Below are 27,041 nucleotides of genomic sequence, written 5' to 3'. Positions count from 1 at the left end.
CAGCTGAACCTTAACACACACAGTCACGTCACAAGTTTTGCTGGTCAGAAGCTTGAGGTGCAGTTTTCCAGAAACCCCTGAACCTATCTCCTTGAAACCTGGCAGGCTTGATGGTCTCAGAAGAGGCTACCATCCCTGCAAGTTTCATCAGAATCAGGCAAGGAATGAAAAAGCTATAGGCAGTTTTGTGCTTCCCCATTATAGTCTATGGACGAAACGTCGAAACAGCAAAACAATTTCAATGAAACAAAATGGAACAGTGCTTTCAAAACTAAACGAAACTCTAACTGAAACACTGTCCTGTTGAAATGGCGAAATGCAAGTCAAAATGAAACGGTGCTATTTCTCACAGCCCTACTACCTACCCTAAACTGTCACTCTGAAGACCTGATACTCCAAAACAGTGGTCTTTTCACGATGTATCACACCAAGAACAGTGTCTGAAAAGGAAGCAATGGATGCTTGTTTGCAAAGTCACTTTTTTGTACTGGGGTCAGAATATTGGTGTTTTGTTTTATTTTAAGGTGGACAAAATATTGGAGTAAATCACATTCCGCCCACCCAATGTGATAACTGGGTTAGGACAAGTAATGGAGGACATTTTGCTTCCCCAAATTATCCTGACATATATCCACCAAACCAGGAGTGTATCTACATTTTAGAAGGTATTTCACTCTTTCTCTTTCATTGTGTTGATTTCTTGGTGTTGAACGTGATTAAAGTTGAACTGCTAAAAATATATATGTTTTGTTACAGTCAGTAAAGTCCCTTGTGACTGTACTAGTCTTACTTCAATTCACTTTAGGTTGGGCAAGGAAAGCACTCAAACTTCTGGATGCAGCACCCACAATTTTATATCTAAACAAGCTGTATGAGATAAAAAAAACTCCTAGAACAAGGAACGTTAAACCACTGAACAGTAGTTGCATAAAGCCAGTTCATGAAAGTGAGTGCCAAGGCCAAACCTGTATATTGACACATACCTACACTAGGCCTTAGGGCCTGATCCAGTCCATGGGAGTCTGATTCTTGTGGACTTTGGATCAAACTTCTTAGAATATTTGAATGTTAAATGTATACACGCATGATAGGTGTGTATTGAATCTTTGAAAGAGCTTAAACAGTACACACAAGGCTTTTGAGAGGCATATTCAGCTGCATGCATATGAAGAAATTTGGATTCCATTAAAAAAAAAAAATTAGACTTTATCTAGAAAACATGAAATGACTCGGGGCCAGTCCCAGTCTCCTTCCCCCTGCCTCTTTTGTCTTCTCCCTCCTTAACTCTCTTCTCTGCTTTTGGACTTCTCCTCCCTGACTTGTCTGTGGTATCCCCAAGCAGTTTAAGGTATTGATTTGATTTTTACAGTTTAATAGGCAGTACTTATAATGTTATTGAAAATTCAGAGATTCCTGGATAAAGGCTCTTACTTCCCTGCTTAGTCATACCAAATGCCAAACTTGGGGTCAGGAAAGAATTTTTCCCCCAGTTTAGATTGGCAGGAGCTGTGGGAGAGATGGGGAGCGGGGGTTGTTTTCCTCTGTAGCAACTTCTGAGTATCTTCTAACAAACTACTTCCCCATCCTTTCAGTAGCAGGTCATTGTCAGTGCCCCTGTCTCTCCTGCTTTTCTACCTGGCATATTATAGGTTGCTCTTAAGTGTTTTGGGTATTGTGTCTTGTAGCTCATTGTGTGGGTTTGAAATGGTGACTATGGGGATTTCTTGGGTTGATGATTGCCTGCTGACAGAGGGAACAGGACTTGGAGGTCCAAGACCCCACTTCCAGGCTTATGCTCCTAGAATAAAAATGGTTTTTCCATGCAATGCTATGCTCTGTCTGGGATTGACAAACTCTACCCTTCTGGAGAGCTCAAGCCACCTGTGCTTACCTCTGCTGCAAAGATGTGCTCCAGGGTTAAGCACAGATGCAAGAAATCAGAAGGGAGGGCTATGGAGGAAACGGTCATTTCAGTACAGATCCATGCCACCCCATACTGGCTTGGACCTTCCCAGGCTTGAAGCAACCTTTTCATGGCCCGGATCTGGCTGTAGGTTGCCACCCCCTGCTCTATGATGCACAGTAATTTTAACTATAATTTTCATGTTTTGGTCTTTTGAATTGTGAATATTTAATGAAAAGTAGAAAAAAGTAGAAAATAATAAAGCCATAATTTAAAAACCTGATTAAACAATGACTTCCATATGGTTGTGTCACTCTGATTTATAGAGCATGTCTAAGTTACTGCAGCAGGCTTAAAATACATTATTTTAAGAAGTGCAAAGTGCCTCTGGCTTTTACCTTGCTACTTCGGGGGTTTGTCTCTTCATTATTTCACTTCCCACTATCTGCGTTATAGATCTTCAATTAATGTTGTGCTGACATTTTTGTGTTGTAGCTGCTCCACGCCAAAGAATTGAGTTGACCTTTGATGAACCTTATTATATAGAACCCTCGTTTGAATGTCGATTTGATCACCTGGAGGTTCGAGATGGACCTTTTGGTTTCTCCCCCCTCATCGATCGATATTGTGGTCTGAAAAGTCCTGCACTAATTAGATCAACAGGGAGGTTTATGTGGATCAAGTTTACTTCAGATGAGGAACTAGAAGGAAAGGGATTTCAAGCAAAATACTCCTTTATTCCAGGTGAAAACCTAAGTATCGTCTTACTTGGTCTAACTGAAATTCTGACAGAAATAATGACAAATTATAGTGCAACCTACAGCATCTAAGTTTAGTATGATCACTTTGCAATCAATTAGGATGCAGCCCTGCAAGAAGCTGAAAAACCTGTGAGACAGAAGGCAAGGCAGATATGCACCTTAGACTAACTGAGAAGCAGAGATGCATAATCTTCTTTGAGCAAGAGCTCACCTCTTCAGATGCATCTCTGATCATCCTCTCAGATTCAAGCCTTCTGCCTCACTTAAAACTAAATACCTTCAACTGCTGTTAGAACACAGTGCCATCTTCTCCCATTGTTACTGTAGATCTGGCTAATGAGTTCAGTCTAGAGCTATATTTTACTGTTAGTGAAGATATATGAACAAGATCTGCCAATATGGAGGTAAAAAAATAACTCAACCCTGTTTTAACAGTATAGTTTCCCTTTTTTGTTACCATTCAGGCAACTAAATAGTAGGGCTGTTGTACAGAGCTTCGGTAGCCAATTCGATTCAGAGGAGATTTGGCCCAATTCAGCGGCTGAATCTCTAAATCCAAATCGAATTGGGAGACCAGTTAAAAGCTCTGAATCAAACTGGAAGCATCTGAATTGATTTGGAAAAGATTCGGCCGGAATCAAATCAAGACAGTGATTCAAATCACCAAATCAAATCGCTGTCCCTCTGAATCGGCCAAATCCAAAGCAAGTACTTTTCACTTCACACAGGCCTACTAAATAGTTGATGAAATACAGGTCCTTAAGTTTTTGGTAAAGAAGGGTCGGTGGATCTGTCTCATATCAAAGGTTTAGGGACTTCTCCCATGGTTGTTATAGAAACAGTGCAGCTCCAATAGTGCTGATAAGTTAATGTAGATTAGCCAGTTTTTTTTTCCCAAAAGCCTGTCATCTGGATCTGCATGATGTGATTGCAAAAACCTAAGTAAGCCTAATCAAGTACTCCAACCTAGAGGTAGCCAGTATCTGATTCTAAATGTATCAAGTAGGAAACAGTCTCAGACCTTCAAAGCTGGAGGAAATGGCTTAATGGTCTCAGCATCGGCCGGGGGGGGGGGAGGGGGGGTGTTTGTCATTAGGCTCCCCGAACTACATTTTAAATGCTCCCCTGAATTACATTTTTAAAAGTGTTGACTCGGCCTTTGTCCTGCTGAGACCAACTGAGTCTTGTGCAGTTTACAAGATAGGAATGAAGGGAGGGAAAGCCTTTTGGCTGCAAGCTTTAAAGGAAAAAGAAAAAGCAACCCACCTGCATATATTCCTCAAGCTCTTTGTAAAGGACAGGATTTGACCCTGTGTCCTTGTGCAGCATGTTCAGTACCAGATGCCTACATTTCATAGATACTATACATATGTATCAGCACTTTAGGATCATGGGGCAAAAGGCAATAGTCAACTATAATTACTACTACTAATACTACAACTATAATTGCTATCGCAAATGTATACAAGGGTGTAACTGCTTTATGTCCCTCTTTTCTAGATATACTCTCTAGCTCCAGAAGTGTATGGAAATACTACACATTTATTGTATATCACCACACAGTGCTAACAGAGCCATGTTTGCACCTTGCTAGTGAGTTAGTCCCACAAGCTGTTCTGATTAGCACAGATCACTGACCTTCTGAGAATAATATGAAATGCGCTAAAATGTTACCCTAGGGTACTTTATCTAGAAGTATTTTGCTAAGCCTGTCTCCAAAGTAGTTTAATTAATGCTTAGTTCTTGCAAGACTGGAGTTTGTATGGGAGATGATTTAATATCTATATTTTTTTTCAAGGTGGACTTGAGCAGCTGTGAAAGAGCAGCTATAGATATGAATGAAAGCAAAATATTTGCATAAGGTGTGTTTAAAATACTTTTGCAGGACTAGTAAAAATGAGAAAAACATGAGAAACTCTTATAACCCTAAACTATTAAACCTCAAGGAAAAGGAGAGCCAGAAAGAGGCTGAAATCTATCTTCCAGAAATTGCCATGCAGCAACCATAGAGTTGACAAAATAAAGCTAAAATAAGGAGAATTAAGGATGGAATGTTCTGAACCGTACTGAGTATTTAAGTCAGCTTGGTTTTTTTGGTGTCACAGCAAATCCCTTCTATAGAAAAATATTTAAAGAGCCCACAGAAAAAGCCAAACTCTGGTGTTTGTGGTCAGTAAGATCAGGCTTTGGTACAAAATGGGCATGTAGCCTTAGATTGTACAGATTGGAATGTCTGTCTGAGCAGCATTTATTTATGTATTTGGTGAAGCTGCTAGCATAGCAGCATAGTGACCTGCAAAAATATGGCATTTTGCCTGGAAAAGACATGGACATGTACCTTACAAAGTTCACCTGTTAGGCTCTGATCTGCCTTTGAAATTATAGGTGTTGGACCCATGCTCATTTTGGGCCAAACTGTGGTTCCACTGAAGTCCACAACCAGCACGGAGGTGTTTCTATCACTTGCTCATTAGCAGGACCATGTTCAGACATGCATACGCATGATAAGTTTAGAGACAATTAGGGCTTCATTCTGTTCTTACAGGCATATCTGTGGCCAACCTTAGTGGGAGGCGCATGCGTATCAAAGGCAATATCTGGTCCTTGGTGCTTTCTTGGCTTTTGTGATCTATTCCTGAGTACTTTAGCTATTTCAAATTCCTGTTGCATTGTTAAATCAGAACAGTCAGGAATGTTTTCCTGCAATGGGTCAAAATGACAGGCCTGTGTTAGGACCTAGTTTCTGCTTTTCCCTGCCACATAGCCACAGTGTGGCATGATGCAGGTGAAGCTCCCCATCTCCAAAGCCCTCCAGCTCTGCAGGCCAGATATGAAGGCTCCATAAGGCATTGGTTGCCACACCCTGGGATCCCATTGCACTTGTAAGCTTCTTCCAATTTAAATTGTATAAAGTTAGCCATCCAGCCTTTGATCTTGAAATCTACATACATAGACAATGCCTTTCCAAAGCCCTGCAAGTTTTAGTGCAAAACAACACAGGTGCACAAATTCACCAGTGATTTTAGACCAGATTGCAAAATAACATGGGGATAAAAAACTGAAAACGTTGTGTCTAGATTATAACTTTGAAATGACTCAAACTGTACAAGCACCAGGGATTTATTTTTTTATTTTTTTCCCCCCCCATTACAGATCCGGACTTCACTTACCTAGGAGGTATTTTAAATCCCATTCCAGGTATAGTATTAAAGTTCCAATTTCTTTGTACATGAAATTCTGAATTGGTCTTGCATTGCATTTGACAGCAAGTTGTATATTCTCTATAGACTGCCAATTCGAGCTCTCAGGAGCTGATGGAATAGTACGTTCCAGTCAAGTAGAACAAGAAGAAAAAACAAAACCTGGCCAAGCAGTTGACTGCATATGGACAATTAAGGCCACTCCGAATGCTAAGGTAGGTCCATTTGTATCATTCAGCATATAATGGGCTTCCAGCTCATTAGTAATAGGAAATGGTCATTAGCAATGATTTACATAATGCCTCTTTTCATTGAAATAAATTAGCTATTGGTAGCTGAGGAAATCAAGATAGATGCTTATTTCTGAAATTAAATTTAACTGCAGATCCAGACCAACACAGCTACCTTTCTGTGACCTGAAAATTGGTATGTCTAGTCACTTGAAAACTTTATGGGCCAAATATTTAAAGGGAATTCAGCTTGGTCTCAGATTTCATAGGCAAAACACAGGAAACATTACCAGCTTTAGAATGTTTATTATCTGATTTATGGGCAAAGTCTGATTGTTAGCTGGCTAAATATTGACATCTACCTCTTTATAAAACAACACTGAGTTCAGTTCTACTTGCCTTGAAAACAACTGGAGTTTTCCTATTGGATTCAGAGAAAGGAGCATCAGGCCCTGTTAATCAGCCATCAATACAATAGCATATTCTGCTGTCTGAACTGGGTCCTATTCATAGCATACAGTTTGTATACTCACTTATTAGATTACTGCTTATGCTGATGTAAGTGACATATATATCTACTGCATACTCTAGTGGTGTTGCCTGCCATCTGTGTCTGTGGATCCCACTCTCTGTCTGCCCACTAGTTATGTGAAACCAGATTATTTTGAATAGTGGCATACACTGGGGCCACCTGCTGTCCCATGCTCCCAGGTGAGGCGCCAAGTGACTTCCCTCAAACCACTCAAGACAGCGAAATGGATTCCTGGAAGACCTCCTGCTCACTGCAAAGACTCTTATAAAAATGGACTGGTTCCCAGTAAGAACGGGCACAGCTGCATTTTTAGTGAAGAGTTTTGTGCAGGTTCTCTTTTGCTAGAACTTGCAAATCAAGAGACACTTGGTTCAAGCCACATCTCCTGAACAAGCTGCTTTGAATACAGATGTGACTGTCACTACCAGACGGTGCCTGGAAAATTAGTTGATGAGGGAGTGCTGCCAGGCATACATCAAACCTTGAAATCAGGTGATGAAAGAAGGCAAAGAGAATGGTGACTAAGCCAGAACCAGCTACTTAAAACTGACCACCTCATCAATAAAGTCACTGGCATAGGCAGCACTGACATCAGTAACCTTGGCACCAACTATGGCATGTGCATTAGTCATGCCAGCAAAGTACCCACACACAGAGGGAATGAAGAGTCACAAGCAAGATGGGGACCAAACTTGGAACAAATGGCTTCAAAGCTGAAAAGCCCATAAAGACATGAAATATAATTCTTCCAAGGACAGAGATTCTAATTTCTTAATCAGACCTGTGGCAACTTGGGTGCTGAGTCTCTCAGTCTCCATCTCTGAGCCCAGCAGTTGCTAAGATATATAAAAAAATATTTCTGAGCCCAGCAGTTGCTGAAATATATACAAAAGAAAGCTACCTCATCTTCAGAGAAGTTCCCAAAGCGAAAGAAGCAATCAAGGCTGGAAGTAGCGTTGGGGTCTTATCACCACACAGCATTTCCTCTGAAAGAGGAAATCACTGATGTATCCTCCGTGTCTGTCTGTCTTCTCTACTCTCAAGAAGAACCCCAAGGGGGGTTATGTGAAGTCCTGTTTAGAGTCCTACCCAACAGAGGGGACACAGCCTAGCCAACCGTAACCATATTAGTGATTGTTTGATATACTGCCTTGGCCACGCTGGCTCTACTGGGGCCATCAAACCTCCACTTGCCAGACTTCAAATAAGTATTTTAATATACTTTATAACATGGCTGGAAGAAACATCTATACTCAAGTCACTCTTGACATGAGCTTATCTTTCTAAATTATTGAGAGTTTTTACATATATGGAACTTCATTTGAAAATGCAAGTTATGAAAATAAAACTAGTTAGGCCTGCTATGGTACAGGCTCATGTATGGTGTCTTTTTGTGAATTTTTTTTAAGCCTGATATTTTAAATTTTATCTGTTTGATTTTGCAGCAAAATAGCCATAGGATTTTTTTTTAACAAAATATCTTTAGCATCATTGAAATTTTAACAGCAGCCTTGAAAGATTCTGAATCTTGCTGGAATATGCTAAATCAGTATACTCAGAGGAAGAAGTCCATAATACTATCTTCTCTTCCACCTCCCTGGGCAGCTAAAGTCTTGCAAATTCAATTTGCCTGGCACAGAGGCTTGATGCAGCTTTCTCAAACCATTTTTGCAAAACTGCCCTTGATTTGCACACAGAGCACAGATCCAGCTGCTCAGTTAAGAGTACTGAAGTTTTAGCTTCCACTGTCATTCCACAGCAGGAATAAAATGTCAGTTAACGAACAGTTGCCAGAGAATTGCACATTTGAGGCCAAATGCTAGCACCTGCAGCTCCCACTAATTTCAGTGGGAAGTCAAAGGAAGTTACAGGTTCTTAGCTCTCTTGGAAATTGTGCTCTGGATTAGGACAATGGGACCTGAAAACAAACATACATTCACCAAGATATTTCTCTAGAATTTGCAATACTGAGCAGTGAGCAGAGTTCAGCAAATTACAATCAAAAAGCTTCTGATAGAAGTAATGCTTAAAGATAAGGCAGGAAAAAGAATATGGGACAAACTATACTTTTCCATAGCACTTAAAGGATGAAAAGAAGTATGGTACCAGCAACCTGTGCAAAACATTAGCTCAATACTGTAAGAGGATGCAGCTGCTCGGGGGGCAGTGTACCAGAATGGTAATCTTGACCTGTAATTTACACCAGGCATCCCCTCTTCCCTGCCTTCAATGGGCCAATTTGTGTAGAAGGCTTCCTCCTTTCTGAATGTCTGAGTGTACTTTGACTCTGATGACACGATTTAGTAGATATATATAATTGCTTGATTGTTTGCATTGTTTCTTTTCTGTTATCATTGTGTATTAATAAGTTTGCCTATTATTGAAAAGATGGTGGTTGGTCTGAGGGTGGGTCCCCCACCCAGACCAAGATGTCTGGGTCCTAAATCCAGAGCCAGCAAGGGGGATGCAGATGGTATGGTACATCATCATCACACATTTTTCTCCAGATAAAAAGGAACTAGAAGCTTTACTAATATGCTAGAAGCATATTAGTATATATGTATTATATTATTCAGTTTAAGATCAAAGCAAAAACGAACTATTGAAATGTGCATTCATTTGCTATTTCATATGTTATGTATAAGATGCATTAAACTAAGCTAAAATTAAACAAAAGAAGTTGTTTCTTTAGTCCTGTTGTCATTAGAACTAAATATATCTCTCTTAGATTGATAAAACATCTTGACAATGCATGCAATGCTTCATGGAAAATTATTTCCACACCTGAATTGATTTTCACCTGAAATAATGTTTTTAGCTAGAATTAAGAGAGCCTGTAGGGCTGTGAAATAGGAAGCCTACATTAAGAAGAGCAGCTAACAGAAAGGATAGCTTGATTAGTGTAATATCAAGACCATTAAAAGAAGAGAGGGTCATTAACACCAATTGAATGAAGAGTTTAGAAAGAATCAGGTAAAATATAATGAGCCTTGAAGTCAATTGACTCCTTCATTCCTGCATAAACAGAAATCCTGGTGCCACTGTCAGGCAGTTTTAAACTTTGAGTAGACCAGAAATCAAAGGTGGGGTGCAACTGCAGGGTTGCAGGAACAGCCAACCATGTACTGCATTTTTTTGTAAGCCTTGTTTGCTCCTTTTTCTGAGTGGATATTTCAAAGGGAAGCTGAAAAGTCCTTGATAATCATTTGGACCAAATATGAGGAAAGAAAGGAGGAGGTCTCTCTGTCTCATCAATGGGGGTTTTACCATACTCAAGAAGAATCTCTAGCATTTCTTTTTACTCTGTCAAATACTGAAATAAATAATGATCAACTGCTCTCAATACCAATGCATTCAAGGCCCACCTGGACGTGATCTGCTTGTCACAAACTGAAGACGCAAGGAACTGATTTCTCTTCCATGTCATAATAATGGAGAAATTAGTAGGTAATCCTCCAAGTTGAAAGGTGTTTTCAGAAGCATGAGTGTCTTAGGAACACCAGTTTCATGGGTACCTTTGAAATCCCATCACTAAAATTAGTCACTGACATCACATGTGGAAATGAAAAAGACGTGGAAATTTGATCTTTTGTACTTAGTCATGTCAAACGCATTTAATAAAAACACTAGAAGTGCTGTAATCTAATAACCTGTCTCTTACAGTAGCCAGTGCCAGACAACAGAGAAAAAAAGGCAAGCATTTTACAACAGGAGGTTCTAGAATAGCCTATCCACATATAACATAGTAGGGAGGGAAAGATTGCAGCAAGACTTGGGTAGGTTACAGGGGTGGGCTAGCAAAAACAGGATGCGCTTCAACACTGACAAGTGCAGGTTGCTGCACTTGGGCAGTAGAAACCAGCAGCACACTTATAGGACGGGAAACTCCCTTCTTGAGAGCATGGAGGCAGAAAGGGATCTTGGAGTCATTATTGACTCCAAGATGAACATGGGCCGGCAATGCAAGGTCACAGTTGGAAGGGCTAACAGCACCTTGTCGTGCATCCACAAGTGCATCTCTAGCAGGGACAAGGAGGTGATCCTCCCCCTCTGCCACACTGGTCAGGCCACAGCTGGAGTAGTGTCCAGTTCTGTGCACCCCATTTCAGGAGGGATGTGGACAACATTGAGAGGGTCCAGAGGAGGGCCACCCGCATGATCCGGGGACTACAGGGCAGACCCTACAGTGAGAGACTGCAGGACATGAACCTGTTTGGCCTTCACAAGAGAAGGCTGAGGGGGGACCTGGTCACCGTCTGTAAACTCACTAGGGGGGACCAGAAGGGTTTGGGTGAGACCTTGTTTCCCCTAGCCCCTCCTGGCCTAACAAGGAATAACGGCCGTAAGTTGTTGGAGTAGGTTTAGATTAGACATCTGCAAGAACTACTTCACAGTCAGGGCGGCTAGGGTCTGGAACCAACTTCCAAGGGAAGTGGTGCTGGCTCCTACCCTGGGGGTCTTTAAGAGGAGGATTGATGCCTCCCTAGCTGGGATCATTTGAGCCCAGTTTTTTTTTTCTCCTGCCCTGGCAGGGGGTCGGATTTGAAGCTCTATAAGGTCCCTTCCGACCCTACTTCTGTGATTCTGTGACAATTCTTCCTAACCCAGCTCTCATCACTGGGTTGGCTCATGCCCAGAAATCTCCTTGTTTCCTTTAATCCTTGGAAGTCCAACAAACCTAGATTTTCTCCCAAGATTTCTGCCTCGGAGCAATAACTTACATTTTTGGTATTTCTTCAGGTTTTACCTTTGTCATCCTAATTTTCTTGCTACATGTGGGACTTCTTTCTCTTGTCTTTGCTTTGGTTAGGTTTTCAGTTTCTGAAGGATACCCACTTGTACATCTCTTTAAATCTCACCACTTATCACATACTTATTTCTTGCCTTTCTGCTTTTGTTCCTTGTTCAGGTTGCTGGCATCCTCTAATTCTGTGGTTCATTAAGCAGCCTCCATGCTGAGTCTAAAGGTGTTAATTCCCTTGTTTTTTACTTTAAGACCTTTCTGAATAGATTCCTTTGATCATTTTTAAATATTCTTCTTCATAAGGTTTAGAAATTTGTACACGAAAGCTCTTCCCCCAACTTCTAAAAATAAGTTTGTGATTGCACATATCTATACCACTCCTCATTCTTGGGTTTTACTGATTTTGTTGTTGTTGTTGTTGTTGTTTTAAATTGATAAATTCCCTGATTTTATTTTTTATTTTTTATTTTTCACATCATTTGGTTTTTACTGATTTACACCCCTTTTTCAATTCAAATCCCTGTTAACTGGCATAAGTGGGGAATGGCCCATTCCTGACTCATGCCAGTTAACAGAGATTTGAACGGAAAAACTGGTGGTGCCGGTAAGCTAAAAGTGCCACTGTGCTGGTTAGCTGAGGCACAGGTGTCTGGCTGGACACGGGGTGATGGTGGTGGTGGTGGCGGCTGCATGCGGAGTTGGGGGCTGGGGGTGGCAATGGCTATGCAGGGCCAGAAGAGGGTGGCTGAAGCTCCTGGCTCAGACCCCAGGCGGAGCGGGTCAGGATGGGCCATGGGAATCGCTCCTGGGGCAGGCGGGTCTGAGCTGCACTCTGGTGACTCTAGCTTCGGCCCTGTCCTGGGCCCTGGGAGCTGCACGCCCCACCAATGGGGCACTTAGGAGACCACAGCCCCATTCCCTGCAGGCTGGGGCCAGTGGTGGCGCTGGGCTCTTCCCGGCACGCAGGGCAGGTGGCAGCTTGCTCTTGTCCCATGCACAGATCCAGGGGCGCACACACTGTGGGAAGAACCTGGCATAGCACCCCCAGCCTGCACCCCTCCCAGGGGGCACATACCCCAACATCTGTGTGTGGGACGAGAGCAGGCTGCCCCCTGCCCCAAGAACTGGAAAGAGCTCAGTGCTGCCACTGGCTCCAGCCTGCAGTGGCAGCAAGCTGCAGCAAGAGCAGGCTGCTGAGCGCCTGGAAGAGCCCAGTGTCATCGCTGGCCCCAGCCTACAGTGGCAGCCTGCACTCATCCTGTGCGCAGATCCAGGAGCGTGCGCCCTGTAGGAAGAGCCCAGCACAGCCCCCCAGCCTCCAGCCCTCCCACGGGGTGCATAGCAGCAAGAGCTGCACCCCCTGCCCTGTGCATTGATGGCTCCCCCCGCCTTACTCCTCCCCCCCGTCTCCCTCCCCCCAATTTAAACCAATTCTTTTTTCCTTTTCTTCCTTTTATCCCGATTTTATCCTGGTCTTTCTGTTTCAGAGAGAAACCCTGAAAAATTCCTGGGTTTTGTTTTGTTTAAATATAAACCAAGAATGCACAACAATGCATATCCAGTAGATTCTTTACATTTACATTCTTTCCTAGAATACTGGAATGCATTCTTAAAGTGGCTTTCCAATAACATTTTTACATTTGAATATTGCCTTTTCTTTAAGCCAGTAGAGGCATATCAATTAGCATAAATTTTGCCTGCAAGGATTTTGTCACATACGAATGCTTCGGATATGAGTACTCAGGATTAAATTTTTGTAATGACATGATATTTTGCAAACCATATTTTTAAGGAAACAAAACTTAAGTGTGCAACAGCTGTAAACTGGGACCTCCACATACATAAGGAAGAGTGACTATCTCAGTCAAGACTTGTCAGAAGGCTAAGAAGAAAAATAATTACTAGCAGTCTACTTTACTTTCCCTTTAAACGCTTCTTTTTTTTCCCTTTTTAACAGATTTATTTGAGATTCCTGGATTACCAAATGGAGCATTCAAATGAGTGCAAGAGAAACTTTGTTGCAGTGTATGATGGAAGCAGTTCCATTGAAAACCTGAAGGCAAAGTTTTGCAGCACAGTAGCCAATGATGTGATGCTGCAGACTGGAACAGGAGTAGTCCGGATGTGGGCAGATGAAGGTAGCCGACTGAGCAGATTCAGAATGCTTTTCACTTCATTTGTGGACCGTAAGTAGATTCTGAGCTGCCTACCCCTTGGCATATAGGTGCTGCATGTAATTAAGAAAAGGCATCAGCTTTGTGTAATAGGAGTGGTAGGCATAATAACAATTAATGTTGTTTCTTTGTTCCCTCTGATATGACAAGGAAAATTTAAGTGTTCTTGTTTTTGCTCACTGGCAGAAAAGGCACTATCACAGAATCTCATAACAACTAGCCTCAGAACTGTTACTCCTTCTGACAAGGAGTTCTGCAGGGTCCTGCTTCTGAAGATCCTCTGTGCCCCCCTCCCCCCACCTAATGATTTAAAGTAGGCATTCCCAGTTATAATGCCTTTATGGAACATAATTGTACTGGACAGTCATAGAGAGTGAGGTGGTTTGTCATGGTATGTTAAAGACTTTGTTAAGGACAGGACTGTGAATGCTGTTCTTGAGGTTCTCTTCAGATTGCATAAACAGTATTATAGGGATGTTCACAAGGCTCATAATTGAAGAAGTGTTTTTAAAAGTATGTTTTCCTCTGAAGATGTATCTAGCAGACAGGCTAAACTTATCAGCTTGTTCCTGCTCCTTTGTGGATATAGCTTGATGTCACAATTTAAATTCTTTGAAATAACCAGCAGGCTAAGAAGCATAAAAGTGACCCAAGCTTGGAAATGCAGAGCAAGCTTGGAAGGGTAGTATAAGAAAGCTAATGTGGAACCTGCATAAGGCATATCTGTCACCTGATTTTAGCAGAATCATTCTTCCAATTTGCTGTACATTACATTTCCAAAAAATTGACCTGAAAAATAAATGTGCATAGTATAGTTTTGTCGGTATAAAAACAAGCAAAAATGGCAGCATTTTCATTTCTCTGCTTTGTCTTCGATGGGATTATGCTCAGTGTCTAACAGAATCTTTCTCTTGTCTTTGCTCTGATTGAGTTTTCAGTTTCTGAAGGATACCCACTTGTATACCTCTTTAAATCTTGACACATCACTTTTAAAAGTTTAAATGGTCTGTTTAAGAAGACAGAATCTATTCTTCTGTTTCATAAAACAAAGCTTATAAAAGTTACACGTTCACATAGAAAAATATTTCATGGCAAGTAGATTTTTATAGCAGTGGTGATTTTTAAGATGATCTTAGTGCTATTTTATTAATATGACACTGAGAAACAGCTACAGATATTAAAGAAATATCTGGAATATAAATACAAAAATGCCTTAATTTTATCATAGGGATTTAATTTACTTTTGACATTGGGCACCAACATGTGGACAGAGGAAGGGCAAACGCACTTTACTGGAAGAAGCAATGTGTTAGTTTGACCCAGGTCCACAGCATCTGTGTAGATCAAGTGTTTCAGCAGCGCTTTTTGGCGCTTTTATCTAATGGCTGATTCAATCAGCTAGCAGATACAATCGCCAACCCCCCCCCCAAGTGCCTAATCTATACAGATGTTGGGCAAGCCAGGTCCAACTAATTCAGTGCCTCTTTCTGGGCATATACTGGGCTCGGCACAGGGGCAGGCAGAGTTTAAAGTAAAGCACTGGTTTGGGTGGGGGGGGGTTTACATCTGTAAGTGGCCATTGTGACTTTCCTTTTTCTGTTACTAGCAGTATGAAATTCTGGCTGGCAGTCAAAATTACAAAACTGTCTTGTTTTCTTCACTTCATTTCTTCCTAAGATACCACCATTAATACCAATGATAGGGCTTGTGACACTGTATTTTAGTTTTGAATCTAGAAACTAAAGAATATCTTGAATACAGGGAAAATGGACAGTTATTTGCATTTTTAATTAAACAGCACTCTAAAGTGATAAACAGCTCTAAACATACCTATTCCTTCCAAAGACAGGATCTTAAATTAACTCAGCAAGTCTGCAGAAGTGCGTGTAGTTACTGTTGTTTGTCTTCCAGGTTAATTTTTCTCCTCAAAAGAGAAGAAACTGATTCAATAAAAACATGATGCTGAAAAACAGGCATTTCAAGTTTTCCTTTAAAACAGTTTTCATTTAAAAAATATCCATTGATAAGCATAATTCCATGCACAAAACAGTGAATTTTTACTTATCCCTTTTTCAGATCATTAGGCTATTTTGTCTTTTCTACCTTGCTAATGATCTGTAATCATTTGAATCCATCCATGAAAACAATATTTTTAAAAGATTTACATAAATTAATTCATTCTGAATGACAGTACATTTCATGCCAACCCAGTACAGATTCCAGCTGTAACTGTACCAGCCATCTGAAAGGGACAAGATGAAACTGAATGAGTTTTGTTTTTGCCTTGATTCAGCACATGAATACTATTACACACAAAGAACTACATTATAAGAGCAGTATTAATAATGGAAGTTGAGCGTTCCACCCCAGTTTGGATCAAGTCAAACAGGGAAAGTGCAGCCTTGTCTTTGTAGCCCTGGACTGGCCCTTGCTTGGCTGTTTTGTGTCGACAGAAGATGCATACTTTGTGAAGGGATATCACGTGCAAAATCCACTAAGCAGTACGGGCTGAGAAACCTAGCCTAGCTCACTGGGGATGAAATCTTCAGAGATTCTCCACAGAAGTCCTAGTGCATGCCAAGCACAATTTCTTCAGTGACTTGTAGCTAAATTGTAGAGGACTTTCACAGGCATGGCAAAAGAGTAACCCAAGGCAGTCACCTAGGAAGGAACACTTTGGTCCATGGGGGTTTAGTTTTACAAAATTATGAGAAACTGAAAGCAGGGCTTTATAAAGGACTGAGTTAAGCAATCTTAGTAGTTGGCAGTGTGATCAGCCCTGCCTGAAAAAAGGATAAAATTTTGGGATCATATTTCTAGGTGCCAGTTTGTCCCTGCAGTGATGGAAAGTTGCAAGAAATCTTCCCATCTTAATGATCTTCCTTGCTTCACTAGCAGACAATCCCATATTAGGGTTAGAGGGAAAGGTACAGCCCATGTTTCCTATCCATGTTTGCCTAGGGGTCTAAATATGCCAAAAAAAGAAGAGGCTACACAGAGAAGTCAAGGTTCTATTCCTTCTCTATACTGGACCATCAAGCTTGGTGGGTCCAGGAAGAGAAACAACCCACCCAAATGTATGAGCATATGGGCACCAGTAATACTGCCAAGGGTGACCCTGAGCAGATCAAGAGCGACTACAGGGCTCTGAGTGCAAGGGTGAAAAGGATGGGGACACAGGTAGTATGCTCCTCGATCCTTCTAGTCAAGGGGAAGAGTCCTGGGCAAGAGTGGACACGTCCCGCAGATCAGTGTTTGGCTGCTCAGGAAGTGTTGCCAGCAGGGATTTGGCTTCTTCTTGGGATGTTGTTCCAAGAAGCAAGATTGCTAGGAAGAGATGGGATCCACCTGATGGAGAGGGAAAAGCATCTTTGCAGATAGGCTTGCTAACCTAGTGAGAAGGGCTTTAAATTAGGGTTGCCAGAGGATGGAGACCAAAGCCCTGAGGTAAATGCAGAAGCAAGTGGCCTGAAGGAAGTACAAAGAGGAGGGGGCAATAGGGGAGGCCTCCTTATTCTTACCGAGAAAGTAGGGCAATCAGCTAGTTACCTCAGATGTCTGTACATAAACACATGGAGCCTGAGAAACGGAAAGAATTGAAAGTCCTCTCACAATCAAGGAACTATGACATGATTGGAATAACAGACTTGGCAAGAGACTTCGCATGACTGCAGTATTGTCATGGATAGGTACAAACTATTCAGGAAGGACAGGCAGGGGAGAAGGAGGAGGAGGAGTTGCACTGTATGGAAGAGCTATATGTTGCTTAGAGCTCCAGTATGAAACTGGAGATGAACCTGTTGAATGTCTCTGAGTTGTGAGGTCAGAGGGGAAAGCAGCAAAGGTGACGTGGTAGGTGTCTGCTATAGACCACCAGGAAGATGTGGTGGGTGAGGCTTTCTTCAAACAGCTAGCACAAGTTTCCTGTTTACAGGCCCTGGTTCTCCTGAAGGACTTCAATCACCCTGACATCTCCTGGGAGGGCAGCACAGCAGTGTGCAGGTATTCTTAGTAAGTTTTTGGAGAGCACTGGGGATAACTTCCTGGCGCAAGGGTTGGAGAGACCAACCAGGGACCGTGCTCTTCTTGTCCTTATGCTCATAAACAGGGAAGAATTGGTGGGGAGGTGTAAAAGTAGATGACAATTTGGGCAGTAGTGACCACAAGATGATCAAGTTCAGGATCCTGACAAAAGGAAGGAAGGAGAGCAGCAGAGTATGGACCCTGGACTCCAGAACCGCAGACTTTGATTCTCTAAGGGAACTGATGGGCAGGATTCCCTCGGATGCCAGTCTGAGGGAGAAAGGAGTCTGGGAGAGCTGGTTATATTTTAAAGAAACCTTTAAAATAGGTTTCTTTAAAAGGGCAGAGGAACAAACCATCCAGATATGCAGGAAGAATAGCAAATATGGCAGGCACCTAGCTTGGCTTAGCAGAGAACTCCTCAGTGAGCTTAAACACCAAAAGGAAAAAAGCTTAAACACACAAAGCTTACAAGAAGGGGAAGCTTGGACAGATGACTAGGCAAGAGTATAAGAATATTGCTTAGGCATGCAGGGATGAAATCAGGAAAGCCAAAGTGCAACTGAAGTTGCAGCTAGCAAGGGACATGAAGGATAATAAGGACAGTTTCTACAAGTATGTTAGCAACAAGAGTAAGGTCAGGGGAAGTGTGGGTCCCCTACTGAATGGGGAAGGGCAACCTAGTGACAGATGGGGAGAACAAGGTTGAAGTACTCAATGCTGTTTTTTACCTTGGTCTTCACAGGCCAGGTCAGCTCCCAGACTACTGCACTAGGCAGCACAGTTTGCAGAAATACTGAGCAGCCTTCAGTGATGAAAAAACAGATTAGGGATTCTTTAGAAAAGATGGACATATACAAGTCCATGAGGCCAGATGTAGTGCATCCGAGGGTGTTGAGGGAGTTGGCTGATGTGATTGTAAAGCTGCTGGCCTTTACCTTTAAGAACTCATGGTGATTGGGGGAGGTCCCGGACAGTTAGAAAATGGGCAAATATATTCCCTTCTTTAAGAAAGGGAAGAAGGAGGATCCAGAGAACTACAGACCAGTCAGCTGCACCTCAGTTCCTGGAAAAAATTATGGAGCAGATCCTCAAGGAATCCATTTCTAAGCACATGGAAGAGAAGAAAGTGACTAGGAGCAGTCAGCATGGATTCACCAAGGACAAATCATGTCTGACCAACTTGATTGCTTTCTATGATGAGATGACTGGCTCTATGGATGTGGGGAAGGCAGTGGATGTGATATACTTTGACTTTTGGTACAGTCTCCCACAGCATTCTTGCAAGCGTGCTGAGGAAGTATGGGTTGGATGAACAGATGGTAAGGTGGATAGAAAGCTGGCTGGATCATCTGGCTTATCAGGTAGATCAAGGGTTTGAGGTCAAGTTGGCAGCCGGTATCAAGTGGAGTGCCATAAGGGTTGGTCCTGGTGCCGGTTTTGTTCCATATCTTTGTTGGCAATCTGAAAGATGGGATGGAGTGCACCCTCAGCAAGCTTGTGGATGTGACACCAAGCTGGGAGGAATAGTAGATGCACTGGAAGGTAGGGCTAGGGTTCAGAGAAAACCTAGACAAATTGAAGGATTGGACCAACCGGCGGGCTTTAAACTAGGCTCGTCGGGGGAGGGGGAAGATGAGGGCGGAGGAGACGATGAACTACCAGGCCCAGCAACAGCCAGCGAGCCCAGACCAATGGTCAAAAGGGAGAAACAGGTAAGTGATGGGGGACGGGGCATTGCTGAGACTAGGGGGTCAGTGGGCACAACCGTTGGAGGCCTCAAATGCCTCAACACAAATGCTCGAAGTATGGGGAAGAAGCAGGAGGAACTTGCCCTCCTCCTAGCTGTCACCAGCCCTGACATAGTGGGGATCACAGAAACGTGGTGGGACTCATCGCATGACGGGGCGGTGAGTGTCAAGGGCTATAGGCTATACAGGAGGGACAGGATAGGAAGGAAAGGTGGAGGAGTAGCACTCTACATCAAGGAGGAATATACTTCCTCGTTAATTAGCAAGGGGGTAGAGGGGGGGCACTCTGAGGTGCTCTGGGTTAGAGTAAAAGGCAGTCCAGGGGAGAGAGACTTAACGGTGGGAGTCTACTATAGACCTCCCAACCAGGGAGAAGAGCTCGACCAGGAATTCTTAGGTCAGCTCACAGAGGCAGTGAGGGCTAAGGATGTGGTCATCATGGGGGACCTGAACTTCCCAGACATCTGCTGGGAGGAGCAGTCAGCCAAGTCTGATCGCTCACCTCGGTTCTTAGCCAGAGTGCAGGACCTCCATCTAACCCAGGAGGTGCACAGTCCCACCAGGGGAGACGCCTTGTTGGACCTGGTGCTGGCCACGGGTGATGACCTGGTGAGGGGGCTGCGGGTGATGGGCCACCTGGGAGACAGTGATCATTGCTTGCTGGAATTCACCATCCAGCGTAAGGTGGCAAAGGGCTGCAGCAAGGCAACAGCCCTAGACTTTAGGAGGGCTGACTTCAACAAGCTAAGGAGGATCGTTGGGGCAGCGCTGAGGACCCAGAGGGGAAGGGAATCAGATGTCGAAGGTGAGTGGTTGCTCCTTAAGGAGACGATCCTCCATGCCCAAAGGGAGGTAATCCCAACAAGGGTCAAAGGGAGCAGGAGGGCACATAAACCCCCATGGCTCACTAAGAGCATCCGGGAATGTCTCCTTGCTAAAAGGGAGGCATATACCCAATGGAGAGATGGGGTCATCACCAAGAAGGACTATGTTACAGTCGCCCGAGGATGTAGGGGGGCAGTCAGGAAGGCCAAGGCAGAGATGGAGATAGGACTAGCTTCCTGGATTAAGGACAATAAGAAGTCCTTCTTCAAATACATAGGGGGTAAAAAGAGGGTCCCGGGTAATGTGGGGCCCCTGCAGGACACGATGGGCAACTTAGTCATCACGCCAGATGATAAAGCTAACATATTTAACGATTTCTTTGCCTCTGTCTTCCTAAGTAGGGACCAGTTCAGCCACCTCCCTGCTGGGCCCCCCTCGGGCCCCGGGAGAGACACGCCTGGGCCAGGGGTTAGCGAGGAGTTAGTTAGGGTACTTCTGGAGAGGCTGGACGTGTTCAAGTCCGCTGGTCCGGACGATCTTCACCCTAGGGTTCTACAGGAACTGGCCGAGGTCATTGCGGGACCCCTGGCACGGCTCTATGAGCACTCGTGGTGCTCTGGCGAGGTGCCGGAGGACTGGAAGAGGGCCAATGTGGTCCCTATCTTCAAAAAGGGAAAAAAAGAGGACCCGGGAAATTACAGGCCAGTTAGTCTTACCTCAATCCCGGGTAAGCTCTTTGAAAAAATTATCCTGGCACACATCCAGGAGGGCCTTGCGGGGGAATGCATGCTCAGGGGCAACCAACATGGGTTCATCAGGGGCAGGTCTTGTCAGACCAACCTGGTGGCCTTTTACGATCAGGTCACCAAATCATTAGACGCAGGGGTTGCTGTGGATGTAGTCTTTCTGGACTTCCGGAAGGTTTTCGACACTGTCTCTCACCCTGTCCTCATCAAAAAGCTGGGAGACTGTGGTGTTGATGCCCACATGGTCAAATGGTCGCCAACTGGTTGGAGGGCCGCACCCAGAGGGTGGTAGTGGATGGGTTCTTCTCGACCTGGAAGGACGTGGGCAGTGGGGTTCCGCAGGGCTCGGTCCTCGGGCCCGCACTGTTCAACATCTTCATCAGTGACTTGGATGAGGGGGTAGAAAGCACCCTGTTCAAGTTTGCTGATGACACTAAGATGTGGGGGGATGTGGGTGCACTAGAAGGGTGCAATAGGCTACAAGCTGACCTTGACAGGTTGCAACGGTGGGCGGATGAGAATAGGATGGGGTTTAACACTGATAAGTGCAAGGTGTTGCACATGGGGAGGAAGAACCGGCACCACACTTACAGGTTGGGGAACTCCCCTCTTGCCAGCACGGAGACGGAAAAGGATCTTGGAGTCGTCATTGACTCCACGATGAACATGGGCCGGCAGTGTGGGGAGGCAGTCAAGAAGGCCAACCGTACCCTGTCATGCATCCACAGATGCATCTCGAGCAGGTCCAGGGAGGTGATCCTCCCCCTCTATGCGGCACTGGTCAGGCCGCAGCTGGAGTACTGCGTCCAGTTCTGGGCGCCACGCTTCAAGAGGGACGTGGACGATATGGAAAGAGTCCAGAGGAGGGCCACTCGTATGATCAGGGGTCAGCAGGGCAGGCCTTACGAGGAGAGGCTACGGGACCTGAACCTGTTTAGCCTCCACAAGAGAAGGTTAAGGGGGGACCTTGTGGCCTGCTACAAACTGGTCAGGGGGGATCAGCAGGTATTGGGGGAGTCCCTGTTCCCCTGTGCGCTGCCAGGAGTGACCAGGAATAACGGTCACAAGCTGGCGGAGGGTAAGTTTAGATTAGATATTAGGAGGCGCTACTTCACAGTCAGGGCGGCTAGGGCCTGGAACCAGCTTCCAGGGGAAGTGGTGCAGGCTCCTAGCCTGGGGATTTTTAAAAGGAAGTTAGATGAGCACCTTGCCGGGGTCATCTGACCCCGATGCTCTTTCCTGTCAAGGCAGGGGGTCGGACTAGATGATCTTCCTAGGTCCCTTCCGACTCTAGCTACTATGAAACTATGAACTCTCATAAGATTCAACAAGAACAAGTGCAAAGTCCTGCAATTATGACGTAACAATCCCATGCACCACTAGGGGCTTGGGACCAACTGGCTGAGCAGCAACTCCACAAAAAAGGACCTGGGGGTTAAAATGAATAATAAACTGGATATGAGTCAACAGTACCCTTCTTGCCAAGAAGGCTAACAGCATACTAGGCTGCATTAGTAGGAGTGTTGACAGCAAATTGAGGGAAGTAATTATTTTCCCCTATTCTGCGTGATGGTAAATTGAAGATATACCAACAGATCTGTTGACAGAAAAACTTTTTACAGAAGAGCATAAAGCAGAGTGTGTTAGATTTTTGTTAAAGATCTTATTGCACCTTTAACTAAACAAGAGTTAATCTGTCTTGAGTCTTTTTTATTTAATCCCCTCTTCCAGCCTCTTTAGGATGATACATTTTATCTGTTTGTCTGTGTTCAAATGTAAGATCTCTTAAAGAGATCTTTCTAGAATCACCCCTCCTGGCCTTTAAAAAAGCATTGAACCTTGCTAACCTTATCAGCAGAAGCAAACTTGCTATGACCCAAACCACACTGAATGGTTCCAGACCATGCCAGGATGCCAGCACGAGAAATGTAAAACCTACCAACACATCTCCATCAGTTCCCACAATAATGACGCCATACCCCACAACAGACCCATCACGTTTCTGGATCTTACAGCTGCACCTCCTGAAATGTAATATATCTCATCCAGTGCACCAAGTGCCCAGGTGAAAAATATGTAGGAGAACCCAAACAACAACTACATACCAGAATGAATGCAAACCAAAAATCCATCAAAGACAAAAATATCTAACTACCTGTGAGTGCACATTGCTCACAAGACAATCACTCCCTCTAACCTCTCGGTTCTAATCCTCAAAGGGAACTTACAAAAACACCTTTTATAGCCAAGCCTACAAACTTCATTTTATAAATCTGCTGGATTAAAAAAATCATGGACTGAATATAGACAATGGATTTATGACGCATTACAACCTGCATGACATCTAAAATACCAGATAACCTGCCTTTTAGCTAACAATGTGCATTCCTTCACACTTTTCCCTCCCCTCCATTTCTACCCTCTGTCTTCCAAACTTCCTTCCACTCACTTGCATCTTCACAGACATCGGTTTACCCTAGGTTCTTTTCTACTGTGGAGACCTCAGAACAGCAGCAGTCTCCCAGTGCCTTAGGAAGCGTGCTTGTGCCTGAAAGCTTGCAAAGAACTTTTTCCAACTATTTAGTTGAGTTAATAAAAGATATCCCATTCTACCCAAAGAAACTTGCTTTCATATTTATGTTGTATTTTTCTTGCTTTGAACAAGGGGGACACCTGGCACAGCTTTACGAGCACTCATGGTGCTCTGGCAAGGTGCCAGAAGACTGGAAAAGGGCCAGTGTGGTTTCCATTTTCAAAAAAGGGAGGAAGGAGGACCCAGGAAACTACAGGCCCGTTAGTCTTACCTCAGTCCTAGGGAAGCTCTTTGAGAAAATTATCCAGGATCACATCTGCAAGGGACCAGCAGTGGGGATCATGCTTAGGGGCAACCAATGTGGGATCATTAGAGGCAGGTTCCGTCAGACCAACCTGGTGGCCTTCTACAAAGAGGTCACAAAATCCTTGAATGCAGGTGTCACGGTGGATGTAGTCTTTCTGGACTTTAGGAAGGCTTTTGACACTGTCTCATGCCATTCTCATTAAGAAATTAGGCGACTGTGGCATCGATGCCTACACAGTCAGATGGGTTGCAAATTGGCTGGAGGGCAGCACCCAGAGTGGTGGTGGACAGGTCTTTTTCAACCTAGAGGGATGTGGGCAGGGGGGTCCCCCAGGGCTCGATCCTCGGGCCTGCGCTGTTCAACATCTTCATCAGCGACTTGAACAAGGGGGTGAAAAGCACCTTGTTCAAATTCACAGATGACACTAATATGTGGGGAAAAGTGAGCATGCTAGAAGAGAGGGACAGGCTACAACTAGATCCAGACAGGTTACAGAGGTGGATGGATGACAATAGGATGGGTTTCAGTAGACAAGTGCAAGGTATTGCACCTGGGGAGGAAAAACTATCAGCATACCTACAGGCTGGGAACTCCTTTCTCATCAGCACAGAGGCAGAAAAAGACCTTGGAATCATTATTGATTCCAAAATGAACATGAGCTGCCAATATGAGGACACAGTCAGTAAGGCTAACTACACCTTGTCATGCGTCCACAGATGCATCATGAGCAGGCCCAAGGAAGTGATTCTCCCCCTCTGCAAGACACTGGTGAGGCCACAGTTGGAGTACTGTGTCTGGTTCTGGGCGCCGCACTTCAGGAGGGATGTGGATAGCATCAAGAGGGTCCAAAGGAGGGCCACTCATATGATCAGGGGGCAGCAGGGCAAGCCCTACGAGCAGAGGCTACAGGGCCTGAATCTGTTCAGCCTCCACAGGAGAAGGCTGAGGGGGAATCTAGTGGCTGTCTACGAACTGGCCAACGGGGGGACCAGCAGGCTATGGGAGAGTCCCTGTTCCCCCGAACCCTACCAGGAATAGCAAGGACTAACGGCCATATGTTGACTGAGAGTAGATTCAGACTAGATATCAGGAGGCGCTACTTCACGGTCAGGGCGGCTAGGATCTGGAACCAACTTCCAAGAGAAGTGGTGCTCGCTCCTACCCTGGGGGTCTTCAAAAGGAGGCTGAATAATCACCTAGCCAGGGTTGTTTGACCCCTAGTATTCTTTCCTGCCCGTGGCAGGGGGTCAGACTTGATGATCTACTTAGCTCCCTTCCGACCCTAATTTTCTATGATTCTATGCGTTGGTGAGGCCACATCTTGAGTACTGTGTCCAGTTTTGGGTCCCCCACTACAGAAACTATGTGGACAAGTTGGAGAGAGCCCAATGGAGAGCAACAAAAATGGTGAGGGGGCTGGGGCACATGACTTCTGATGAAACACTGAGGATCTGGGCTTAGTCTGGAGAAGAGGAGACTATGGGGGGATTTGATAGCAGCCTTTAACTACCTAAAGGTTGGTTCCAAGGAGGATGGAACTAGACTGTTCTCAGTGGTGGCAGATGACAGAACAACGATCAGTGGTCTCAAGTTGCAGCAAAGGAGGTTTAGATTGGATATTAGGAAAAACTGTCTCACTAGGAGGGTGGTGAAGCACTGCAGCAAGTTACCTAGAGAGGTGGTGGAATCTCCATCTGTGAAGGTTTTTAAGACCCTGCTCGATTAAAGCCCTGGCTGGAATGATCTAGTTGGGGATGGCCCTGCTTTGAGCAGGAGGTTGGACTAGATGACCTCTTGAGGTCCCTCCCAACCCTAATTTTCTATGATACCATGGAAAACCTTCTTGAAAAGCAGATAACTAAGGAAGGGACTGTGCTTTGAGGCACAGTTCTTCCACTAGCCACAATGTAGGGCAGCCACTAAGTAGCCCAATCTCGACCAAAGTAACAGCCTCTTCAGGCTAAAAGTAAATCTACAAAAAGGCACCATCCTCTCTTAATAGAAACACATTTAAACCATCTAAAGAATGAACTCACATTGGTTGCCCCTAAGCATGACTATACCTGTCGAATAGTATTTGGCTATGCTTGTTACTTAGTGTCCAGTCAAACCATATTTCAGCACGAGAGTAAACTGTTCGAAGTACCATTGTAACAAGAGAATTATAAGGTGTCCCACATACCATAAATACTGCTTGAACTGAAACATGTTATGAAAATAAGTTTGTTTTACAGGATAATGAAACAGATTCTTGGTGGTCTTTATATGTTTAGAAGAGCCTCCAGAAATTTGGCAAGGTCATCAAGCAAATCCCACCCCTAAAGAAAATTCCTAAGAAATTATTGAGAAGAAACTATGTATGCATTAACTATGAGATGCCAGAGCATTTGAAGCATTGCATCTTCAAAGCAACTTTCATTCTGTTCATTAATTTCTTCTTAATTCTGCATGGGGTCAGTTTTTAAAGTTACCCATTTAAAAGATTCTCTCCCCACCTTTTGCGGTAACCTCCATGATACTCAACTGACCTAACTTGGAAGAAGAAAGATCTGAGCTTCCCTTTCCAGGACTGAAACCCATAGTCCCTGGAATTTCAAATGGTCTCAGTTTTTAAAAAAATCCAGAAAAGAAAAGACATGGAAAAATGTTTCAAATAGGTTATCTGAGTATCTCTCTTAAAAATACAGTATAAAACAAAATCAAATGTCATGTTTTATAACCGGCCTCAAAAGGAGATGGCTAAGAGAAAGTACTAAAAAATATTCATCTTTCATTAAATTCCTGAGCTGCTGTTATATCCCATAATTCTTCACGCCTCCAAGAGCATTTAGTTCTATTCAACAAACAGTCTCTTTTGCCTTCCTGAAAGTAAATCTTGCTTGAGTGGTTGATTATTATCTTAGCAGGTGCCTTACTAATCTTCCTGTAAATGCCTGCCTTACATCTTAGCCTGCATAGCAGAGCTGTAGTCAAGGAAAAAAAACCACATACAGGTATTAGAACAACAGCCATCTTGTATGCCACCTTGTAGATATTTTCTTTTGTCTCTTAATTGAAAGAGGTCTTTTAATATTTGTTCTAGTCTGACCTTGTCAATAGTTTTAAAGCTATACTTTATACTCAGTAAAAATTAGATTATCACCCACTCGTGTATTGAACTTAAAAATCTAGTCAGGTTGTCTTCACCATATTGTTAGTTTGCCTAGAGTTATCCCATATTTCCAATCTAATCAGCAGATTATATGTCACAATAATGCTACATGCTCCTCTTTCTGAGTATCTGAATGACTTAATTTGTGTCTACTTGTAATA

The 27,041-nt window shown here is 43.8% G+C and overlaps 1 protein-coding gene across 4 annotated transcripts in view; it reads left to right on the top strand.

Moving 5' to 3' along the window:
* NETO2 (neuropilin and tolloid like 2) overlaps window positions 1-27,041 on the top strand; it is a 54,136-nt gene that overhangs the window by 15,187 nt on the left and 11,908 nt on the right. For 2 of the 4 annotated variants that reach the window (XM_090062028.1, XM_090062026.1), the window contains exons 3-7: window positions 525-665; window positions 2,399-2,647; window positions 5,818-5,862; window positions 5,952-6,079; window positions 13,328-13,556. In XM_090062028.1, coding sequence (XP_089918154.1) covers window positions 525-665; window positions 2,399-2,647; window positions 5,818-5,862; window positions 5,952-6,079; window positions 13,328-13,556 — 792 coding nt within the window. The remainder of the gene's footprint in view (window positions 1-524; window positions 666-2,398; window positions 2,648-5,817; window positions 5,863-5,951; window positions 6,080-13,327; window positions 13,557-27,041) is intronic. The other 2 variants (XM_090062030.1, XM_090062029.1) reach the window with 2 other exon arrangements.

This window comes from Crocodylus siamensis, chromosome 9 (genome assembly GCF_052110815.1).
Source record: "Crocodylus siamensis isolate JL-2025a chromosome 9, ASM5211081v1, whole genome shotgun sequence".
NCBI lineage: Eukaryota > Metazoa > Chordata > Crocodylia > Crocodylidae > Crocodylus > Crocodylus siamensis.
Note: the sequence above shows the minus strand (reverse complement) of the source record. Positions and strands in the feature narration are given on the sequence as shown.